The sequence below is a fragment of the Mastigoproctus giganteus genome, chromosome 5, assembly GCF_048544385.1.
Source record: "Mastigoproctus giganteus isolate SK-2022 chromosome 5, ASM4854438v1, whole genome shotgun sequence".
Taxonomy (NCBI): Eukaryota; Metazoa; Arthropoda; class Arachnida; order Uropygi; family Thelyphonidae; genus Mastigoproctus; species Mastigoproctus giganteus.
In genome coordinates, this window is record NC_143579.1 from 14,398,388 (window position 1) to 14,420,029 (window position 21,642).

Genomic DNA, 21,642 nt, shown 5'->3' on the forward strand with positions numbered 1-21,642 from the left:
GTATCCTCCCAACAATGAAGTTTGATGGAGGCAGTGTCATGGTATAGGCTCCTTTGATGGTTTGGCTTGGGCCCATTAGTTGTTATCGACAAAACCATGAATTCTGTGAAATACCAAGACATCCAGGACAATTATGCACTTCCAACATTTTGGCAATACTTCGGAGAAGGTCCATACCTGTATCAGCAAGACAACGCGCCATACCATACTGCTCGGGCCGTAACAGAATGGTTTGAGGACATGGTTGTGAAAAAGTTGGATTGGCCAGCCCAGAGCCTTGATCTGAACCCTATCGACCATTTTGGAGATGTATTGGACGGTCGGGTACGTGCACGTCGAGATCGCCCAAAGAACAGGGTCCAACTGGTGGCTGCATTAAAGGCCGAGTGGAGGAACATGTCACCTGACATTTATAAAATGCTGGTTGAGATTATGCCGCGAAGATTGAAGGCCGTCATAAAAGCAAAAGGTTTCGGCACAAAATATTAAATGACACAATAAAAGCTTTTTTTTTTATTTAAAAGCAGGTGTCTGGATGTTAATGGTAGGCAGTGTATATGTACACTATTACAAGACAAATTAAATAAGGAAAACATCATCCTTAAGTCCTTATGATGGGATTTACATGCAATGAAGTGATTATTAATATCACCTGGATGAAAACTCTTTTTCATCTCTGGTCGATTTTCTGTTTTCCGGATGAAAAACCCGAGTTTCTAGGAGAAAAACCATGCTACCCTCGCCTGAGACCGACTAACTCAGCCACATTGTGAAAAAGGCCAATAAAATTCCTCCCGTACCGGGGGCGGGTTCGTGATCTGTAGAATATCTTCAAAGAACCATTCTTCATCTTCATCTTCATCAGAAGACGCATGGAAATTTTTGGGAGTAGCTGTTGTTTGCAAGATAGCAGAAACGTTACTTTAAGGCTTCGATTTGCATTGTCGATATTTCCAGGATTTTTTAAAACGGATCAATGTCTTCTGGATATACTTTATATCGGTACTCTTTCCACAGTATCAATGGAGAACCGAAGTACACTTAATAACGCCGTCAGTTTCAAACCCACATGCTTGGAAAGTAGAAGAAAGTCGAAATAATTTTAAAAACTCTTAAGTATTGTATTAGATAAATAATATGCAGCAGCTGTCTCATACAATTGCAGAGAAACCAAGACCAGAGATCAAATGTCAAGTTTCTAGCTTAATTAAAGTTTAAACTATTACTATGTAATTGAAGTTGTATAACAGCACAAACAACGAGTTGTCATGCAATCACAGATCAAAGACACGCTTCTCTGGACTCGAGCAATTGTAACCCAGAAATGAATTCAGAGAAAACGTTGGAGCTATGGTTTGTAGCCCTACTTGAGACAGTATGGGCAGCGAGTTATAGCAGCAGTATATAATAGTATTAGGATTAGTATTAGCCATATAGTGCAAGGAGGCCACAGGCTTTTGCTACCGGCCGGAAAAAAGTAGATAAGAAAATACAAATTATGCACTTCCTTACTGGGAAGTGCAAATTCAAGGGTCAACTATCCGTTGAATTTCTTCAAACTCTCGGCCTGAACTACCTGCGGAGGCAACTTATTCCAGTAATAAACTGCCTTAAAGAAAACTTTCTACAATGTAGTCTAAACCTATAATTTAAATTTTTGGCCCCCTAGTTCTGGAATTCTTTATAACAGTGAAAATTCGGCCTTCATTCATTTTATTTTTACTAACTCCTCTCAGAGCCTTATAAACAGCACTCAGATCACCTCTGATGAGCCTGATTGTCAAGCTCTGTAATCAGAGTCTTTCCTCGTACGGTCGCCCTTTTTCCGATCTTACCATGCGAGTTGCCTGTCTTTGGACCCTTTCAAGAAACTCAATATAGTATCTGTTTTTTCAGATGAGGTCTCCATACTTGGACGCAATACAAATGCAGTCTTACAATTGCCAGATACATACAGTGGGATTATGATCTTCTTATTTCTACGGGATAATATACGATAAATCATCGATAGGACACCATGGGATTTCCTGGGCGCCTCTTTTCACTGCTTAGAAAACTTCATATCTGCCTGTGTCTTAACATGCAGATCCATTTCTTCCTGTATAATTTATTTTCGGGTTGCTATTCTCAAAGTAATAGTAAGACCTTGCATTTTGCTGCATTGAAACACAGCTATCACCTCTCCGAACATTCTTGAAGCATGTTCAAGTCATCCTGAAGGAGTTCTGAATGATCGTTAACGACTCTCCCACGCTTTACGTCCTCGAAATTTTAACAGCACGTCCTTTATCCCTTCGTCGATCTCATTTATGAAAATCAGAAACAACAACATCCCAAGAACCGTTTCCTTGGAAACTGTACTTTTGACATTACACCAATCTGAAGAAGGTCCATTGATCACAACCCTCTCTTTCTGCCCTGTAACCAGTCAACAAAATCCATCTTTAAATCTTTCCAGTAATCTCAAATGTTCCAGCTTATACAGTAACTTTGATGAGGGAGTAAGAATGATTTGCCTTCAGAATGCCATTTATTTCTGAATGTCCCTGGATTGCGCTCTTAATCATTGCTTCCAAAACTTTCCCTAGCACTGAAGTCAGACGTACCAGTTTATATTTAACGACTTCACTCTTAGAACCACTTCTATATATTGGCGATACGTTTGCACTTTTCCAATTCAAAGGAATCTCTCTCGGCGAGTCCAAATATATCCTCATAATTAACCTAAATGGTTCAATACGCTCTGTGGTGAAATTTAGGCAAAAGTTATTATCTGTTCAGCGTTCTATGATACTTGTTATTGAGGGTTTGTAGAACTGTTTCTATTAATGCATTTCAAGTGATTGCAGGTGTATTGCCACTTGATTTACATATTGCTTAAAGGGCATTCTGTTACAAATTAAAAAAGGCCAAACAGTTAACTCCTTCTTCTGATATTAAAATTGCTAAGAAAAATATTACATGTAGGTTAGTGGATATTTGGCAATTGAGATGGGGGAGAGAGTCAAACTTTTTTGACTCTCCCCCCATTGATTAGAAAATAGACAAATGGTTTTACCCTTTAATGGAGTTATCTTATTTAATCACTGGACATGGCTCTCTGAATCACAAATTATTTTATTTTGGTCTTGTTAATGAACCAACATGCCAGTGTGGAACTTTTAATAGAATTACGGTTCGCCTCCTCGTGGCTAGTGGCGAGCGCCAGGCAGCAGTTGCCCAGATGTTGACTGCCCCCTGGTGGCTATTTCATTTGGTGGCAACAGTCCCATAGAAATATGACTGCAGGATATATAGAGCAAAAAAAAACTATTTGAAGACCGCACTTTACGTGAGTTATAGAATGGGAACATCCATTTGGTTGAACGAAATTCCATTTTTTTTTCCTGGATAAAGAGGAATTTTTCCTAGCCTTAGGATAAAAAAGATAGAATTGCTGCTGTCACCTTGAAAACTTATAAGATGTAATAGTAACAAGTGATTTCACGTAATATGTGTTTAATGTTTTTAAATGTATCGGTATGTATAGTTTGATACTATTTTTAATTGGGTATCGTTGATTTTTGGCTACCATGATGTCTGAAATTAGTTCTAAGCAGCCGCAGTCCACCAGTCTAACAGATGATTTCTTCTTGCACAGGTGCTTTCGTTGCTTCGTTCTTTGTCACACCATTAGATGTAGTGAAGGTTCTCCAACTCAAAAGAAACAACTCCTAACTAACAGAAATAAATGCATCAAGTAGTGTGGTGAATTGGAAATATTCTGTGTTGGAAGTCATGGTCCAGCAGTTCAGATGCCCTACTGATGTGAATCACAACAATATACAGGAATAATGCTTTTGTCAAGATTACGCGGACTGAAGGAATTAGTTCACTGTGGAGCGGATTACTAGTGACACTGTTCATGGCTGTTCCATAAGCAGTTCTTTATTTAACTGTATATGATCAGATGCGAGAAAGGATAATGAACTTCTTAAAGCGCTCTCATCAGCCACTTTGGGTTCCTATTTTGTCAGGTGGTGGAGCAAGAGCATTTACAGCCATTGCTATTTGTCCGTTAGAATTAATCTGAATAAAGATACATTCAAAGAAACTTAATTATTCTGAAATTAGTCAAGCTGTGAGTAGCCAGGTACGCATCCAAGATATCTTATCAATGTGGCGTGGTTGGAGGCCAACTGTCTTAAGAGATGTGCCATTTCATCACTCTACTGAGGCAGTTATGAATCGCTGAAGGAATATTTTTTTCAACAGCAACAGCCAAATTTCTGGATCAGTTTTCTCTGCGGTGCAGCTTCTGGAACAATTGCAGCTACAGTTACTCTTTGGTTTGATGTAATTAAGACACATCGACAGAATGAGCTAGAAGAAAATATAAGTAAATTAAGTCAGAATATGCCCAGGGCTCTTCCGCATTTACTTTATTGAAGAATATGACAGTTATGGGGTCATATCCTTGTTTACTGGTATTGCTCCACTTTTAGTGAAAGTTGCTCCAGCTTGTTCCATTATGATCAGCACATATGAATATGGCAAGGAATTCTTCCATCAATACATCACTAGTAAGGTATTAAATAGTCTTATGTCCTAAGGACATATGTTGGTGCTGATGTATGGAGAAGTAATTTATTTCATTTTGTCATTTATAGCATCGTCCCTGGCCATATGTTTATCATTCTTTGAGTATTTACAGACTTCTTAGAAACATTATCAACAGTGTATGTAATTTAATAAACTAGAATTGTAATCTTGTCTTTTTTTGAACGCCTTTCTGGTCGGTTGTTAGTACAAAAATGAGTGAAAGCAAGTTTTTGTTGAAATAACTTTAACTAATAAACATTTTTATTTTTTTCAGGGTCATTGGAGCGCTTTCTAACTCTAAGGAATTTTCTGAGTCATTCGGCTGTCCTGTGTCCAGTCCCATGAATCCTGTTCACAAGTGCGAAATGTGGTAGTGATCGCCTTGCTTTAGGAATCCACTGCGCCATCTGCGATGGCCATTCCAAGACGGGTGAAAAATCATGCATGGGGAAGCCTGAGGAATGGAAAAAAAGATCATTCTTGATTGGATGAAATCGTGTGAACCGGTTTTACAGAATTTCTGTGCCTTTGTCCAGTGAGTCTTAGTGATAACTGGTTTGGCAACAGTCAACAATTTTTGAAAAACATTCAGGGAGTCACTTTAAACACAATTTCGTCATGTAAATAGCTTCTGAACTTTAAATGAAACTTGAAAAAAAAGTGGTATTTTAAGCTCTCAGCTGCTTATGACTTTTTCAAATCAGTCTTTACAGATGAAAAATTAAATAAATCCTTCGAGTCCTAAAATCAAGTGATGCCAAATATATTTTGACCCAACGTACAATCCTAACCCGCATTTAAGGAGCCTTTTTCTGATAAAAAAAAGGTTTTGTGCTAAAGTGGCAACTAACAAAACAAGTTGACATTATATGTTTAGTTATCCGAAGCACTTAATCAGAATTTATGTATTTCATATGTGGGTGAATGAAGAGAAGAATTTGACACACACGGAATGTTCATTATTTGAAGAATCAAAAGTGTTCCAAAGTAGCAGAAAATTAATTAAGTTTTTGTGCATCCCGAAATTTAATTAAGCTATTTATAATATTATATTTAAATAAATATTCTACGTTATGATGGAAAGAGGATAGTGTGATTATGGAACAGTTTTTACCGGTAGATCCTAATTTCCATTTCAAGAGCTGTATATATTCTTAACTTGATATTGTTAATGCCTTGTCTTTGATACGCTGCTCCAGCACACTATAATCCTGCACATTTTCCACAAAAAAACATCATTTTACAATCCATAAATATTAAGAAAGCAATCCTTATCAATGATCGAATTTGTCTTTAAGAATCCTCGCAAAAAATAGTGATATTTCTCTTTTAGTGCTATATCTTATTCAGTAAATTCCATAACTGCTCTGGAAAATGATAACTACCGGTTTGTAGCTGGTCATACCATAATTGTATTAAACAGTGACCAGTTTGATGCCACTTTAGAATAGAAATAGGAAGAAAAGAGGTGGGAAATTCCCAGTGTGAGTACTTCAAAAATGTTTCATTACATCTCTGGTTAATATCTACAATAAACAGCGACTTACTGACGCGCACAAATTTTGAAATCAAATAAAATCAAAATGCCATAAATTATACAATTCCTCATTATAATTATTTTTTAAGATGAAGAGGATTTTTAGAGAGGCTTCTGGATTTTAGAGAGTTACTATATTATTAATGGTCTAATGAAGTCTATAAAAGTAGAAATGGTGTGTTGAAGTTAACCTGATAAATCTATGTTCAGATTTGGAACCGAAACTGTATGACAAATTTTAAAATAAGCGCGCAGCTGCAAAGTTTTACTACCCTGGGTCAACATGTCCTTACAAAATAACATTTAACCTTTATTTCTCCAAGTAATTAATGAAAAAGATGTAGGGAGGGATTGCATTTCACGTCAGAATATATGAGCCACTCAAAAAGTAATGGCGCCTCTTTATTATTTCTTATATCCGGCGATAGTCTCAGTTTTTCAAAACGTGGGCCACACTTTTTAGGATCGATTAAGGACCTAAAAAACCATGAAAATAATATTAACATATGTTTCATTCTGAAAATAAAAATAATGAGCAGACACACACCTAGTAATATTTATTCATACTAGGTGCATGTTTGCTTAACTTTATATATTTTTATTATTTTTACCATTGAACACTCCTTAGCGTAGCCATTTTTTATTTAATTCAAACAGCCATAGCTCTGTAACAGTTCGGGATCGAACACGTGTTTATATGACTTGTTTTTAGTACTGAATCGATCTTGAAAGCATGATCCACATATTATGAAACGCACTCTATATCGGTGTTGTTGTTCTTATAGAATTTTAGGAGCATTAGCAACTACAGCCATATTGCCCCCTGCATACTGTCTGTAAATTGCGTGAGTTCTGTGGTCCATTTTCTGTTTGCAGGGCGAAAACATCAAGATACCCTCCCCTGACTAACTTAGCCACGTTGCGAAAAAGGTCAATAAAAATTCCTCGTGTCATCAACGGGATTCGAACTTAGGTCTTTTCCGCGCAGTGGGGGGAGGATAGCGATTCTACCAACTGTGCTGCCTACGAGGGCTCTCTATCCGTATGGTACTGTAATATTCGACATCACGTTTTGTAGTTTGATTCGACAGATAGTGGCAATAGATTGAAAAAATGGCGAATCTTAACGTGCGTTTAAAACAACTGACAGTGATCGAATTCTTAATTGCTTGAGGTGAGAGTCCGATTTGTATAGACAAAGGACTGCAGAAAGTGTATGTCTCACATCACAGGGAATGCGATCTGGGTCCATTTTAGACCAGACTCAAAGTGGCCATCACTAGAATATCGCCAAAAAAATTTCAGCAGCAAATTTTTCCGCATCAACAACAAAATTCATGACTATAATTTTTTATGTTGAAGAAAGCGTGATTCTTATAGACTTCTTGCCTTCAGAAACCATGATGGGTTGAGAATGCTATGTAGAAACGTGAAAATTAATAATTCACATTCTATGATATATTATTCGCCCGTTAAGAGTGCCAGGCCCCACAAAAGTGTTCACACCAATAAAGTCATCTGTCGAAAAATTAGGATGGTTTATGATGGCTCTCCCCTGGCTCCAGTCAAAGTATAAAAATTAAGATGTAATTTTTTGCATGTGCATCTTTTAAACTGCATGAAATAAAAATTATGGTGCAATGCTCTCTGAAGGAACCTGGTATTTTTAAATATGCTATGTTTGCGAGGTACGTGTTGGAAAACCCACATTCTTATATAAAAAAATATGTCATAGCATGCAAAATACACAAGCCTACACCAAATACTACAATAAATAATTTTGTTATATTGATAGTCATGGTATTCTGTAACCATACAAACAAACAAAAAAGCCAATAAACTCCAGAAGTCGTTAATTTAGCAAGATATTAATAAGGCCATTACAAGAGATAAATTATAAAAATTGTAGAAAATTATAAATTATTTTATTTCTAATTATTAATGTTTATAACACGTATGACTGGCATATATCAATTTTGAATTTTTTAAAATAAAATTAACATATAAATGGAAGTTGTTTCTAATTTTAAGAATTACTATATAGCGATATTTCCATTGATATTTCATTATATGTAATATATATATATATATATAATCCTGAAAACTATACAGCCCCGATAAATATGTATATTTGATGTTGTTATGGTTGTTAAGGGAAAATAAAAATTATAAATATAAAAATTGCTGTTGGTCTAATATATTCACGAACATTTTGTTTTTGTTTTAGTTGCTACTCTTTGAAAATAACGTGTATTTTATTAAGAGAATGGATATTTTCTTAATCCTACGCTGTACATATAAATATAGTTTATTCTTGCCTTCTAACTTAAAACATATATGTGTAATTATTAACATACATATATGTAAATATAGATATAGGGGGAAAAAGGTAGATATAGAAAAAAAGATAAGAAAAATAAAAAAAATTATATAACTTATCAAAAGTATCATCTAAGGAGGACATTTATTTATATATTTAATATTTAACTGTATATATACAGCCAGTCCATTAATCTAAACTGAATAAATTTAAAATCCATCACGATTATTCCTCATATTTTCAAATTTTCTGTAAAATTCATTTTGAGTAGTCTTTTTAGCAATTGAAATATTGCATGAAAATTATTTTTTTTTAAATTAAACATAACCGACAACTCTGTTAAATTAATATAATTTTTATTTTTAATTAGAGAATTAAATATAAGTAATATTAATAATTAATTCTTAATATAAATAAATATTTAAAATAAAAGAATAGCTGTGTCTTTCTAGAGATAATATCAATTATGATCACCAACTCCAAAATCTGAATATGAAATGTAAGATTCTACGTAACTTCCGGAAACTTCTATTCGCCAACGCCCCCACAGAAGAATTTAAATAAGTTATGAATAATATTTATATCACCTTCCGGTAATTTATAATTGCCAGTGCCCCACAGCGGAATTCAAGTATAAATAAAAATATTAAAATTAAAATATTAAATAATGCTATGTCATCTTCCAGTAATTTGTAATCATCAGCGCCCTACAACGGAATTCAAGTGAATTATAAATAAATATAAGTTAATTATAAATATATTTTAGTAATATATAATCGCAAAATATATAAAAAATAATAATAAATAAATAAATAAATAAATAATAATAAATAAATAAATAATAATAATAATAAATAAATAAATAATAATAAAGTAAAATGAAATTATTAGCAATAGATATAAAGTATTTTTCTGTTTTTTTATTTTTTATCCATGATCAAAAAATCTTTTTTCAAATGAATCATGAATATTGTTTATAAGGAATGCTTATTTTATTTTTATCTGTAAATAGTTTCACTGAAACGCTTCTTAAAATATGAGTAAATAAGCCCTTCATACAACTTTCGATCACATATTTTTGTCTATTGTTCTATGGATGAATGAGAGTTGAAAGCATGGTAATCATGAAATGGTAAGCATGGTAAACAGTGAAAAATTGTCTTTAATGCATCATTCATTGTTAAACCTTTTAATCTTTAGATCTTGAATAAAATAAGTATATATTTATTACTGATGCCAAGAAGAACTGTATATTTGAATGGGCATTTGGCATTCCATTTGTTAAGATACAAGTTCCTCATTTGGAATCTTGTAAGACTGTTTCAATAATACCTTTGAAGACGCACATTAAAATAATTTGCTTATACTTCACTATATTTATTCAGAGTCTGCCCTATTTTCCTGTATTCCACAGATATATTTCGATGATCTGTCTTTTCAGTAAAGTGGTGTAAACTCTGTGAAATTTCTTTTTCTCTCTTTCTTCATTGTCCTTCTGTCATGTCATTGATTCGTACGCAGTAAAATACAGTATATATGTATTTCATTTATCTGCTGTGTAAATAAAGATATCTTTATACATGAAATGTATTTATTCATTGTAAGTTAAATCATCACTAACAAACCAGAAATGAAAATATCTCCAAAAAACTTTAAAGTTGTGAATTATTTCATAATTTCTTCATGATTTCTACATAGTTCAGTACATGATCCTGGATATTTTGGCAATACTGTTAAAGAAAGCTTCATACTAAGAACTGTGAGATTCGTAAATTTAAGAAAGTTTAGTATAATTAATTAATGCGATATTTAATAAAGAATGAACGTTGATTATTTAAAATAATTTTTACATAGTACAGTAGGTCCTCGATTTAACGGACTAATTGGGGAAAGGGGTGTCCGCTATTACCGAAAGTCCGTTAAATCGAATGTATTTAAAAACATATATTAATAACGAACTTACAATGTACAGAATGTATTAAAATGTTATTATAATGTATAAGTATGAATAAAATATTATTATAATGTACACTGAGTAATTTATACGCGCCTCTACAACATCTGTTAAAAATATAAAAATAAATTTATGACAGGAACCAAAATTTATTTTAATTAAACACGTCAAAAACTATACAATGTAACTAATGGAGTGTTGGAAACACTCCGTTAGTTACATTTTATAGTTTTTGAGCACACACACAAAGTTGTTTTCAATGTTTCCATTTAATCCATTTTAGAGGGAAAAAATACATTATAATGTACACTGAGTAATTTATACATATATTTCAGGTTCTACGTCGTACAACAACAACGTCTTCCAAGCATTGGCCAAGGTTCTGACGTTGTATGCATGTAAATTTTGCAGTATTAGTGCCTCTTGTAGCTTCTTCTGCGTCTTCAGTTTCTTCCAAAACAACTATCACCTCTTCCAAAAACTCCTTATACAACCTCTTACATGCAACGATTACACCATGATCCATCGGCTGTATCAGTGAAGTGGTGTTAGGAGGCAGAAAAACACATTTAATTCTCCCATCCCTGCTAACTAACCTCTCGGAATTAGGGTGAGCAGGTGCATCTAGCAGTAAAATAACCTTTATTTCATGAGAAGGAATTTTCAGCATATCTGTCTAATAGCGTCCCACATCAGACAGATGTGCTGTCTGATGTGGGACGCTATCAGACATAAAATCGTCGCATATAAATATCAGATATAAAACCGTCAGTCCAATGAATCAGCCCAATTTATTTACAGTTATGGCTCAGTTACATCCCATCGAAATAATCACCCGTCTTCCGTACAAGCCGATCTCACACATGCAGAAGACACCCGACACTAACTGACAGCCATTTTTTTGTCGAGTAGTGGCAAAGAGGTCTGTTACTCTCAGATGTTCGCTCTTCAGTTGCCGAGAGCTTGGACCTTCTAGTGGCTCCATCTGTTGGACTAATCGATCATAAGGACTCATGTCTTTAAAATAGAGGAGTGCACAGGGATTTCCAGTTGCCACCACTTCAGTAAACACCTTAAAAGCACTCTCCACACGACTAGGGTTGCCCCTTGTTGGTAGCTGATTGCGGAACATTTATAAATAAAAATATGGGGAGTTCCTTTGTAGGTTAGAAAAGTCACTCTTTATTCACCTTTATATGTTGTTGTTGTTTTTGTAGGGTTTTAGGAGCGTCGGTGACCAAGGCCATATTGCTCCGTGTATATTGTCTGTAAATTGCGTGTGTTCTGTGGTCGATTTTCTGTTTGCTGGATGAAATGGGCTGAGAAGTGGCAACTGCAGTAACCCCAGAGAAATGTACCAACTGAGTGGTGTTAAACTCAGGGTACTGCAGAATGAAAGGGACCTGGGGGTAATTGTGTAGTCAGATATGAAGTTTTCTGAGCAGTGCAGACAGGCTGCCAGAGTAGATCATGGTGTCTTGTAAATGATATACAGGAATTTTGCGAGCAAGGATAAGGAGGTGATTATCCCTTTGTATAAGGCAATGGTCAGGCCACACCTTGAGTACTGCGTACAGGTCTGGAAGTATCATTTTAGGAAGGACGTAGATTTGCTAGAACGAGTACAGAGAAGGGCGACAAGACTGGTGAAGGGAACAAAGGGGTGCTCTTACGAAGAAAGGCTTAAGTTGTGCAAATTGCAACTTCTGGAGAGTAGATACCTGCGAGGCGATCTGATTGAGGTGTGTAAGGTCTTGAATGAATTGAGCAGATTACAAACCTGAGGGGGGCATAGCTTTAAACTGAGGAAAGACAGTTGTAGAATAGATATGCGGCAGTTTGCCTTTAGCCAGGGAGTGGTTGATTGGTGGAACAGACTTCCATCTGTTGTTGTGGAAGTTGATAGTTTAAATAAATTCAGGGCAGAACTAGACAAACGTTTGAAATGAATGTATCAGTGAAATGGGAAGGGTTTTTTTTTTTTTTTTTTTGTATAAGCTTGCTTTCTTGCATCATGTGCCTCTACTAATGTTAATGCTAAAAACCCGAGTAAAACCATGCTACCTTCGCCTGAGACAAACTAACTCAGCCACGTTGTGAAAAGGACCCATAAAAATTCCTCACATCATTGATAGGATGAACAGGTTACAGGTTTCAGTATTACCTCAAATATTCCTCTGAGCTTTACAAAGGGGTGCTTAAAAGAATCATTATTCTCTTGGTTATAACGTAAAGGATATGCTGTTGGCAGGGATGACCCATCCATATAGGGCAACGACGGTCGCCTAGGGCGCTAAAAAAATCTCAGCATACAACTGCTCTTGGAACTTGAGGGAAGGCTCCAGCATCATTCGCCTAGGGCCCTGGTTGATGGTTGTTTACAGATGCTTCTGTTCCTTAGTTTTAATATAAAGAATTCATAATCCAAAGACTTTTTTCTTTTTATGTAAAGAATCCATAGTAGTGCTATTCATAAAGTGATATTGGGAAGCCATACGCTTGAGGTACTCGTTGAGAAATACTAGTCCACTAGATTCTGGCTTGTACGATGCGCAGTTGTTAGAAAATAGAGTGATGTCAAAGTCTTTCTCAATATCATTATTTGGTTCAAGGGCATTAAAATAACCCTAAATCCCGGAGAACTAAATTCACCTTCAAATTTACTGAGTTCATTTTAGAATGGTAAGTGTATTGCAATTTCATTTATATCTTTATGATACCATGCTGCCCTCCACACTAACTGCATAATCAAAAATTTTCATAAAATATTCTAATTTATTATAGTCCCAATACTTTTGTTAATTGAGATTGAGATATGTCGTGTTACAAGAATTAAAAATTTGATGTGCTCCAATATCCGTTTAATTTCAAGAATGGTTGAATATCTATTTTATTATTAATGAAGTGTCCTTACGTAATGCATAGTATTTAAAAAACACGAAGGAACTTTTTTTTAATTCACCTTATGAATTAAAAAAGAGATTTCTTGAAACGATCACTTTGATGGCAAAGTTTTTAATAAGGTGTAACACGAATTTGGTTAATTTAAAAAAAAAATCTTTTTTAATTTTCTGAGGCCTGTTATATATTCATTATTCAAAAAAATTAATAACCTTTAAACCTTTTAGGAGAAATGGTTCATTAATAAAATAAAGCAGCCCTTTAGAAGTGGCAATTTATATGTACACTTGGGGGGGCACAATAACTGCACATAGATATATAGACGAAATTCACTCTTTCTCTCTGTTCTCCACTATGCAATAGGGATCCGTTTCATCAAAGATCCAACCATATTTGGCTAGAGTGATTTTCTAAACTCCTGAAGGGACTGAGGAAATGATTTAAGGTCTCCTAAGCGCATCCTAAGCATTTTTGAGAACACTAAAGTTGGAAGATCGGGTTGGCCATGCTGGCTAGCATGCATCATTGCTGTGAGTCCTGTAATTGTAGTGAAGGGGGTTTCATTTCATTTCTAACAACCTCCGCCCACACATTACCTGAGCCATTGGCTCATCCACGTTAAGGACCCTTTATACACTGAATTTAAAACCACATTATAGACCTGTTAGCCCCATACTGTCGCCTAACAAAGTACACCTCTTAAGTCAGCATACAGCACACAGCCCCTCAATATGTGATATGAATCCTCTCTCTCTCTCTCTCTCTCTCTCTCTCTCTCTCTCTCTCTCTCTCTCTCTCTCTCTCTCTCTCTCTCTCTCCACACTGACAATTCGCACTCGGCTCAATCCCCAATTCGAACAAGTGAAGGGAAGTTGTATTATTACGTGATATTACCATTAAGAAAATGTCAAATGTTGCTGCAATCTGATTTTCCTGTTAGAACTGTAAGCCGTTAATCCCCTCCTCCAAACTATGAAGATATTCACAGCTACATTGGTAAGAACAACAAAGGGGTACTCTTACCAAGAAAACCTTAAGTTCTGCATGCAGCGTCTGGAGCCTAGACACCTGATAGGTGATCTGATTGAAGTGTATAAGGCTTTGAATGGTTTCAGCATGGTAAGCTCAATGCTAATGGGATTCTTACTCTTTCTCAGATTACCAACTTGAGGGGGCATAAATTCAAATTTAGGGAAGGCATTTGCAGAATGGATGTGCATAAATTTCCCTTTAGACAGTGGGTGGTTGATTGTTGGAACAAACTTCCATCTGTCGTTGTGGAAGTTGAGAACTTAAGTAAATTAAAGAAGAACTGGACAAACGTTTGGAGCGAATGGATAGTGAAATGGGAAGGTTTTTTATTTTTTCCTTTTTCTTTTTTGTTTGGCTGTTGCTGTATAAGCTTACTTTCTTACACAATATGCCACTACTAATGCTAATGCTAATGCTAACCCTGCAACGAAGCATCTCTGCTATGAGGAATAACTTCTTCTATAGATAAATCAATTTATAGAAAACCACTAGCTCTTCTCGTTGTGAAGGTTGTTGTACTTTATCCTGTTGTAAAATGAGCATTTCTTTACTTATTTATAAGTCAAATTTAATCTCTAAAAAAAGAACATAAAGACGTGCATTAATACCATAAAAATCATTGAAAGGATAGACTACCATGGCTAACATCATCAGGGGACCACAACCATCAAAATCTACCCAAGATAACGTAGCGTTTCAAGCCTCCAGACTAAAAAAGTTGGAAAAAAGGGACAAAATCGGTTAAGTGAATAGCAAAGTAGCTAGTTAAACAAGAATTTGGCTAGTAAGACACGAAATTCCCTGAAGTGCTCAGGAAATTTCATGTTTAACTGCACAATTATCCTCAGAACTTTTTCATTCTCCACTACCCTGAGTGTAGTACTACAGTTGATAAGTTACTCTGGGGTTACTGCTACCCATGTGCAGTAATTTGCATTTGTCAATGTTAAACTTCAACAGCCATTTCTCAGTCCATCGACTCAATTTTCCCAGACGTTGTTGCAGTAGCTCAGTAGGTTAGAATAGTACTCGACATCGATAGTGGTACCTTGTTCCAGAAAATCAACCATGATCACTCCTTCTGCCTCCCTTCAAGGCCTCCAGGACCTTAATTCCTTAGATTTTTCTTGCATTTTCTTGCACCAATGCATAAACATCTTTTTGCTGACTCACCCTGAATATATAAAGGATTAAAATCGTAATAGCTATAAAACAAAATATTAAATTTAAATGTTAAAAACATTTACTGTTAGATCGATGTGCTCCTTTATCAACTATTGAATGAATGGAATGGTAAATGGTCATCAAAATTTGTTTCTTAATATGCTCCCGGACCCACAAAGCTTTTTCCCACCAAATTTCATTGTTTATGCATATCCGGAAACACTTTGTTCCATTCCTTCTAGGTCACCAGGCGGATTTGTAAACCGTAGACGCCTGTTTCTTAGTATAGACGACCTCTGACAGTCACTACGAACGTTTCCTTCTTTATGTTTGATTGGTCGAAGGAAACAGGTCCTTCAGTTCTAGAATGTAAGTTTGTTTCTAGTCTTTTAGTGACTGTGCAAGCTATAATTTGTTTGGTGACACGCTGTCTCGTACTACTACGATGTCAACGGTACAATTATTATCGATTCTGTTTATCTTTCACGCAGCTTCGGGGTTCATTACCTACATAGAAGTTCGTCATCCTTTAGAGGTAAGATGAATTAACATAGTTTTGTTAAGGGAACTTGATACGTACAAGTTATGGAAGACGAATTATTTTTGTAACAGCTGCTACGCATATCGCTTTTTCAAATCTGCATGACACCCAAAAATACGCGACACACTGTGAGCATTATGTCTACGTACACTTTCTAACCAAAAGTTTGGGACGCGTAGTTATGGACAAAACATGCATTTGATTAAAGAACTTAACAGCGTGGTGGTTTTTTGGATGTAATGACTTCTTTGCTGATTTCTGACAGAATGCTGGAGATATTTCCTTGCATTTCTTCTTTAAACATTGTGAGCTGAACTATCAAGGGGCCGTGGCTTTGTCCTCTATATGAATGAATTTGTCCTCTACATGCAGCCCTCTATATGAATCCCACATCGCCTTTAATCAGAGGGTATTCCATGACTTTTTGTTGGATTGTGAACATTACCATCAGTCCTCGTATAACGCGATAGTTGTTCCTAGAATTCCTCGTGCAATTCAAAATCGTGCAATATAAATAACAAGCCTTATGGGAAAAATAAGGTCAGGGACCAACCATCCAAGATTGAACACGCATTTGCAACCAGAAAATTACCAAACACAATAAATAATCGTAACAAAAGACTTACACAGTTGAAAAATATAAAATAAATAATTTAAATTTAAGTTCCTACCTTAAAAATAAATGAAGACAACTTGAGGGAAAGGGAGTGGGAAAGGGTTGAAGCAGAGGGAAAGTGGCGGCAGGTTGTCTTCATTATCGGAACTGGGAGGTAAAGTCATGCAACCTTCGCCTTAGCCTTCAAATCTACGTTGTGAAAAAAGTCCATAAAAATTGCTTGTGTTATTGACCAGATTCGAACCCAGATCTTTTTCACCGGGTGTGGGAGAACAGTGATTATATTCAGATCAAATGACCCTACTGCTTGCGAGTGGCGTTTGACTAGACTTATATTAAACATATTTGTTGGAGAGTTTATTTTCCTGTGAAACATGCTTTATGATAAAGCCCCTTGCACCCCTAATTTAACGTTAGTTAACACCATAATCCTCATTAAAAAATAATTTAAAATAATTTTCTCAGGGGGTACGATGGAACAAATGCTGGGACACAATGAAACATCATAAGTAATTTTGAAGGGATCATGGTATTTGGTTCCAGACTCGCCAGCATGAGTATATCGGAAACTGCAATCCTTCTGAGATTTTCAGTACGACTGCGTGTTTTATGTATCGAGATTGGTCCAATAACCAATCAACATCCAGGAAATTGTTCTAATTGGCCCAGTAGTCGCAAACATGTGAGATTTGAAATGTGAGCGGCCAATGGAGGCTGATGCGGTTACAATGGTAACCATTTTATAACGCACAACGCGTCGTATCTTGTCACGGACTGGATATCGCAGCCGACGGCCGAACCAGGATCAACTCCTGCCAGCAAAAAACAAAAAAAAACATTGGATTACAGTGGGCTCTGGACAACAGACGATTGGCAAAACGTTACCAAGTCTAACGAATCTTGGGTCCTGCTGTTTCACGCTGATGGATTGACCAGAATATGGTCTATCCATCAGCGCTAAACTATAAAGGAAAACAGCACGAGTCCATGTACCCATCCTGCCAGGAATTAACAATGCATATTGATGGTAATGCCTGTGCTTCGAGCGAAGAGTTTTCATGGGTCCATAGATACCAATAGAGCAATATTTGAATGCGAATGGTTAACTGGATTGTTCTGAAGGCGAATGCTGTGCTGAATTTCTTCGTTGGGAAGATTGCTTGCTAGATAGAAAAAAAAGTCCTTTTTACTGCTAAATAAATGACATGAATGGTTGATAAATGTACATTCGTCAATAGTGCGTTTAATTTCTGTGATTTTTGCTGTTTTCAATGTTTTGAAAACAGCAAAAATCTTCGGCCTGACATCAGTGGATGACCAACAAGTCATCCACGGATGTCGGTCAGAAATACTCAAGTTGAGCACTGAATACTGACTGTACATAGTGGTAGTGAACTTAATGAACGCACAGTACTAAATACAATACAACAGTATTTCCTCAAACTGTGGTACAGTAAGTTATGAATATCGTCCGCAAGGTTGACAATAAAATCGCTATCAATAAGTATTTATCCTCACCTAGAAATATTTCAGTTAGGGATTTCATATTATGATGAACTAATAAATCTCAAAAGTTGCATTTGCGGTAGCACAGATGGCTGTCCTCCTCAGATCGGGTGGAAAAGACCTGGGTTCGAATCCCATCAATGATTCGAGGAATTTTATAGACCTTTTTCACAACGTCGTTGAGTTATTTTGTCTCAGGCGAGGACAGTATGGTTTTTCTCCCGAAATTCAAGTTTTTCGTTCAGCAAACAAGCAAATTTACCGCAGAACCTGCAATTTACAGATATAAATACGGCACAATATGGCCTAAGTTGCTGATGCTAAAGTCCCATCTGTTATAAAATGTATTCGTTTGCAAGAAAAAGGAAAACAAATTCATGAGGAAATGAAAGCTGGGGAAGGTTTCACATCATATGAGTCTGTGAAAAATTGGACAAGACATTCAAGTATGGGAGAAACAGTATACACGATAACCCAAGAGAAGGAAGACTCATCTCAGCCACAGTCCGTTCCATCGTGACTAAATGAAACAGATCGTTCGTTAAAGACAAGACGTGTCACTATAAATTTTATAGCAGGAGAAGTGAACGTCAGTCATGGGTCTGTTTGCACCATAATGCATGAGTTCCTGCACACGTTTTAGGTATCAGTTGGATGGGTTCCGAAAACAATTTCTTTGCAGAGAGAGAGAGAGAGAAATGATGATTTTTTTGACCTAATTGTGACAATGGATGAATGCTGAGTACATCACTATAATCCAGAAACTAAAACAGATGTGAAAAAATGGAAACATTCACTTCCACCAACCCCTCAAAAAGCAAGCCAAATTTCAAATGTTTGTCAACAAAGCCATATTGTTAGTCTTCTAGTACACCCAAAGTATCATCCTTACAGCTTACTTCGCTTAAAAGTAACAACATCGCATTGGAGCACTCCAGAAACCTCCTGGATAAGTTAAGAGAGTGTATCAAGTTTTAAGAGATGTGAGAAACTATCCAAAATGTGTCTTAGCCGACAATGCTCCTGCTCACAAGGCTGCGCTAACAGTAGACTTTGCAATCAGGTGCAGCTTTGAAAATCTGCAGTAAACACCTTATTCTCCCAGCCTTTCACCTTCAGAATTCTTCCTCACCCAAAAATTAAGAAAGCATTAAAGGGCTACTGATTTCAAATTGTCGAGGAGGTAATTAATGAAGTCGAAAACTGGACTTTTGCTCAAAGTGAGGATTTCTGTTCAAAAGGCTTCAAACAGCTTATCGACAGATGGTGAAAATATATACCTCTGGGAGGTAACTACCTAGAGAAGAATGAAATTGCCAGACAAGTTTAATGTCCCTAACTCAAATATTTCCAGGTGAGGGTAAATATTTATTGACCGTCCCTCGTATCAACCTAATGAATGCTAGATACACATCAAGCTTCTCTTAGAGTATCAGCAAATGGCCCTCAGTGACAAAATTAATACTATAGCCGTTACACGGTGATTGCTCCTATTATTTTCGAAATACTCAGAAAAATTGAGAGCTTAATAAAATTTCCTTAACCACATTCACACCAAATATTCTTTTTTTACAGAAAGGACTATACACACTGGTTAAAAAATACGAACTTTCATTCAGTATCGAATAATCGGGCCACCTCTGTTTCGAATAACAGCAAGTCTGCGGGGCAGCATTAATTCTGTGGTCTAATTGTAACCATTCTTCCAGAAAAATATACGTAGCTGCGACAAAGTTGAAGAGAGAGGACTTCGTTGCCGAATATCTCTTCAGCATATCCCACATATTCTCAACAGGATTGAAATCAGCTGAATGTGGAGGCCAAGGAAGATGGTGGAAATCTGTGTCGTGTTCTTCGAACCATTCTTCCACGAATGCGCTGTTGCATTGTAATCCTTAAAGCGACCATCACCTTTGGGACAAAAGTGTAACATTGCAGGATGAAATAAATCTGATAAGAAAGTCAGGTACTCCTTGGATGACATTCGACTTTCCACCGGTATCAATGGACCCAGTCCTTGTCAAAAGAAAAAAAAATCCTAAATTTCATGATACCATCTCTAGATGCTTCGGTTGTCTTAAAAAGGCAAGTATGGTCCATCGCTTCGTGAAGTTCACTCACACTCTCTGGCTGCCATTAGTGTAAAACAAAGTGTATCGTGATTCGTCTGACCACATGACTTTCTTCCATTATTCCACTGTCCAATCACTACGTTTTCGGCTGCAAGCGAATTTATTATGATTTACCCTGAAATTGTATATTGGCAGGTGACTGCCAATATCTAATTTCTTTAATTCCATGTACATGGTAGGAGTTGAAAGATGGCAGTCCTGGGTTTGGTTGTCCTCGTGGGTAACACAGTTTGTAGGATCGTAGTTCTCCTCACATCGGGTGGAAAATATTTGAGTTCGAGTCCCGTCGATGATGCTTTGTATCTATTTGCATTTCTTCTATCTGTGACTGTCTTTTTTTGTATTTCGATTCATAGTTCGTATTTTTTGGCCAGTGTATGTATTTGTTTAGTCTCTAGTATGTCGAAATTAGTGACTCAAAAAACCAAAAAGTGGCACACAGACCCAACTTTCGACCAACTATTAGCCTGACAAGCAACATCTATTTATGAAAACTTGCACATGAAAACGTGAAAAACTTGAAATCTTGCTAACTTTCGCTTCATCATATTTGCGCAGATCCTTCTTCAGCGGTTTACTCCATAATATTGCAATGTAGCGGTAGTTTTGTGTCATGATTGACATTCAACCCGGTATCTAACATGATTACACAATTACTAGAAAGTTGATTTAGCAAATTTCTTGTAGATGCAAAGCATGAAATTTCTTTAGCATGAATATACATAAATATTTATGCATATTCATGAAAATTAATAAACTGAAATACTGAATGTGTTGTAAGTTTAATTAAAAATAAGTGCCATTCTGTCATCTTATTAAAAGAAATTTTTTTCTTTCACGTGTTGATGTTGTTGTAGTAGGGTTTTAGGAGCATCGCAACTAAGACCATATTGCTCTGTGTATATTGTCTGTAAATTGCGTGTATTCTATTATCGATTTTCTGTTTGCTGGATGAAAAACCTGAGTTTCTTGGAGAAAAAACCATGCTATCCTCGCCTAAGTACCGACTAACTCAGCCACGAGGGGAATGGACTGAAAATATTTAGCCAAACAATGTTAAACGCCTGTCGAAGTCTATAAAAACACTCAGCTCGTATTTAGATGTTGAGTTCTCCAAGTGAAGGAAGTGATGAGATGAAGTAGTAGGGTTTAGACAGAGACACAACAACAGAACATAAACGCTACTTACACTTTTCTGGTTTTTAGAGATTCTATGCTTTTTCACAAAGTATTATGGCGCAGATGCGGGGAACCACCGTTTGGCACCTTCCACAAAACACTATGCCATCGAACTATTTTTTATTTCCAAATCTCAAAAGGGACTTGAAAGAACAGAAATTCTACAGTGACAATGCTGT

At 36.1% G+C, this 21,642-nt stretch overlaps 3 protein-coding genes and 1 pseudogene across 3 annotated transcripts in view; 3 read left to right on the top strand and 1 right to left on the bottom strand.

The window, feature by feature from the left end:
- The window catches only part of LOC150085186 (neprilysin-4-like), a 93,293-nt gene extending 86,747 nt beyond the window's left edge, over nucleotides 1–6,546 (top strand). The window contains exon 21 of the mRNA XM_090373919.1: nucleotides 4,856–6,546. Within this exon, the coding sequence (XP_090230045.1) occupies nucleotides 4,856–4,955 (100 nt within the window). The 3' untranslated portion in view covers nucleotides 4,956–6,546. The remainder of the gene's footprint in view (nucleotides 1–4,855) is intronic.
- Nucleotides 1–21,642, bottom strand: part of LOC150085185 (immunoglobulin domain-containing protein oig-4-like) — a 302,327-nt gene that overhangs the window by 224,761 nt on the left and 55,924 nt on the right. The gene's annotated exons all lie outside the window — the stretch shown is intronic.
- Nucleotides 97–4,591, top strand: LOC150085187 (mitochondrial glutathione transporter SLC25A40-like; annotated as a pseudogene).
- The window catches only part of LOC150085188 (beta-hexosaminidase subunit beta-like), a 40,578-nt gene continuing 34,774 nt past the window's right edge, over nucleotides 15,839–21,642 (top strand). Inside the window, exon 1 of the mRNA XM_090373074.1 lies at nucleotides 15,839–16,024. Coding sequence (XP_090229200.1) covers nucleotides 15,935–16,024 — 90 coding nt within the window. The 5' untranslated portion in view covers nucleotides 15,839–15,934. The remainder of the gene's footprint in view (nucleotides 16,025–21,642) is intronic.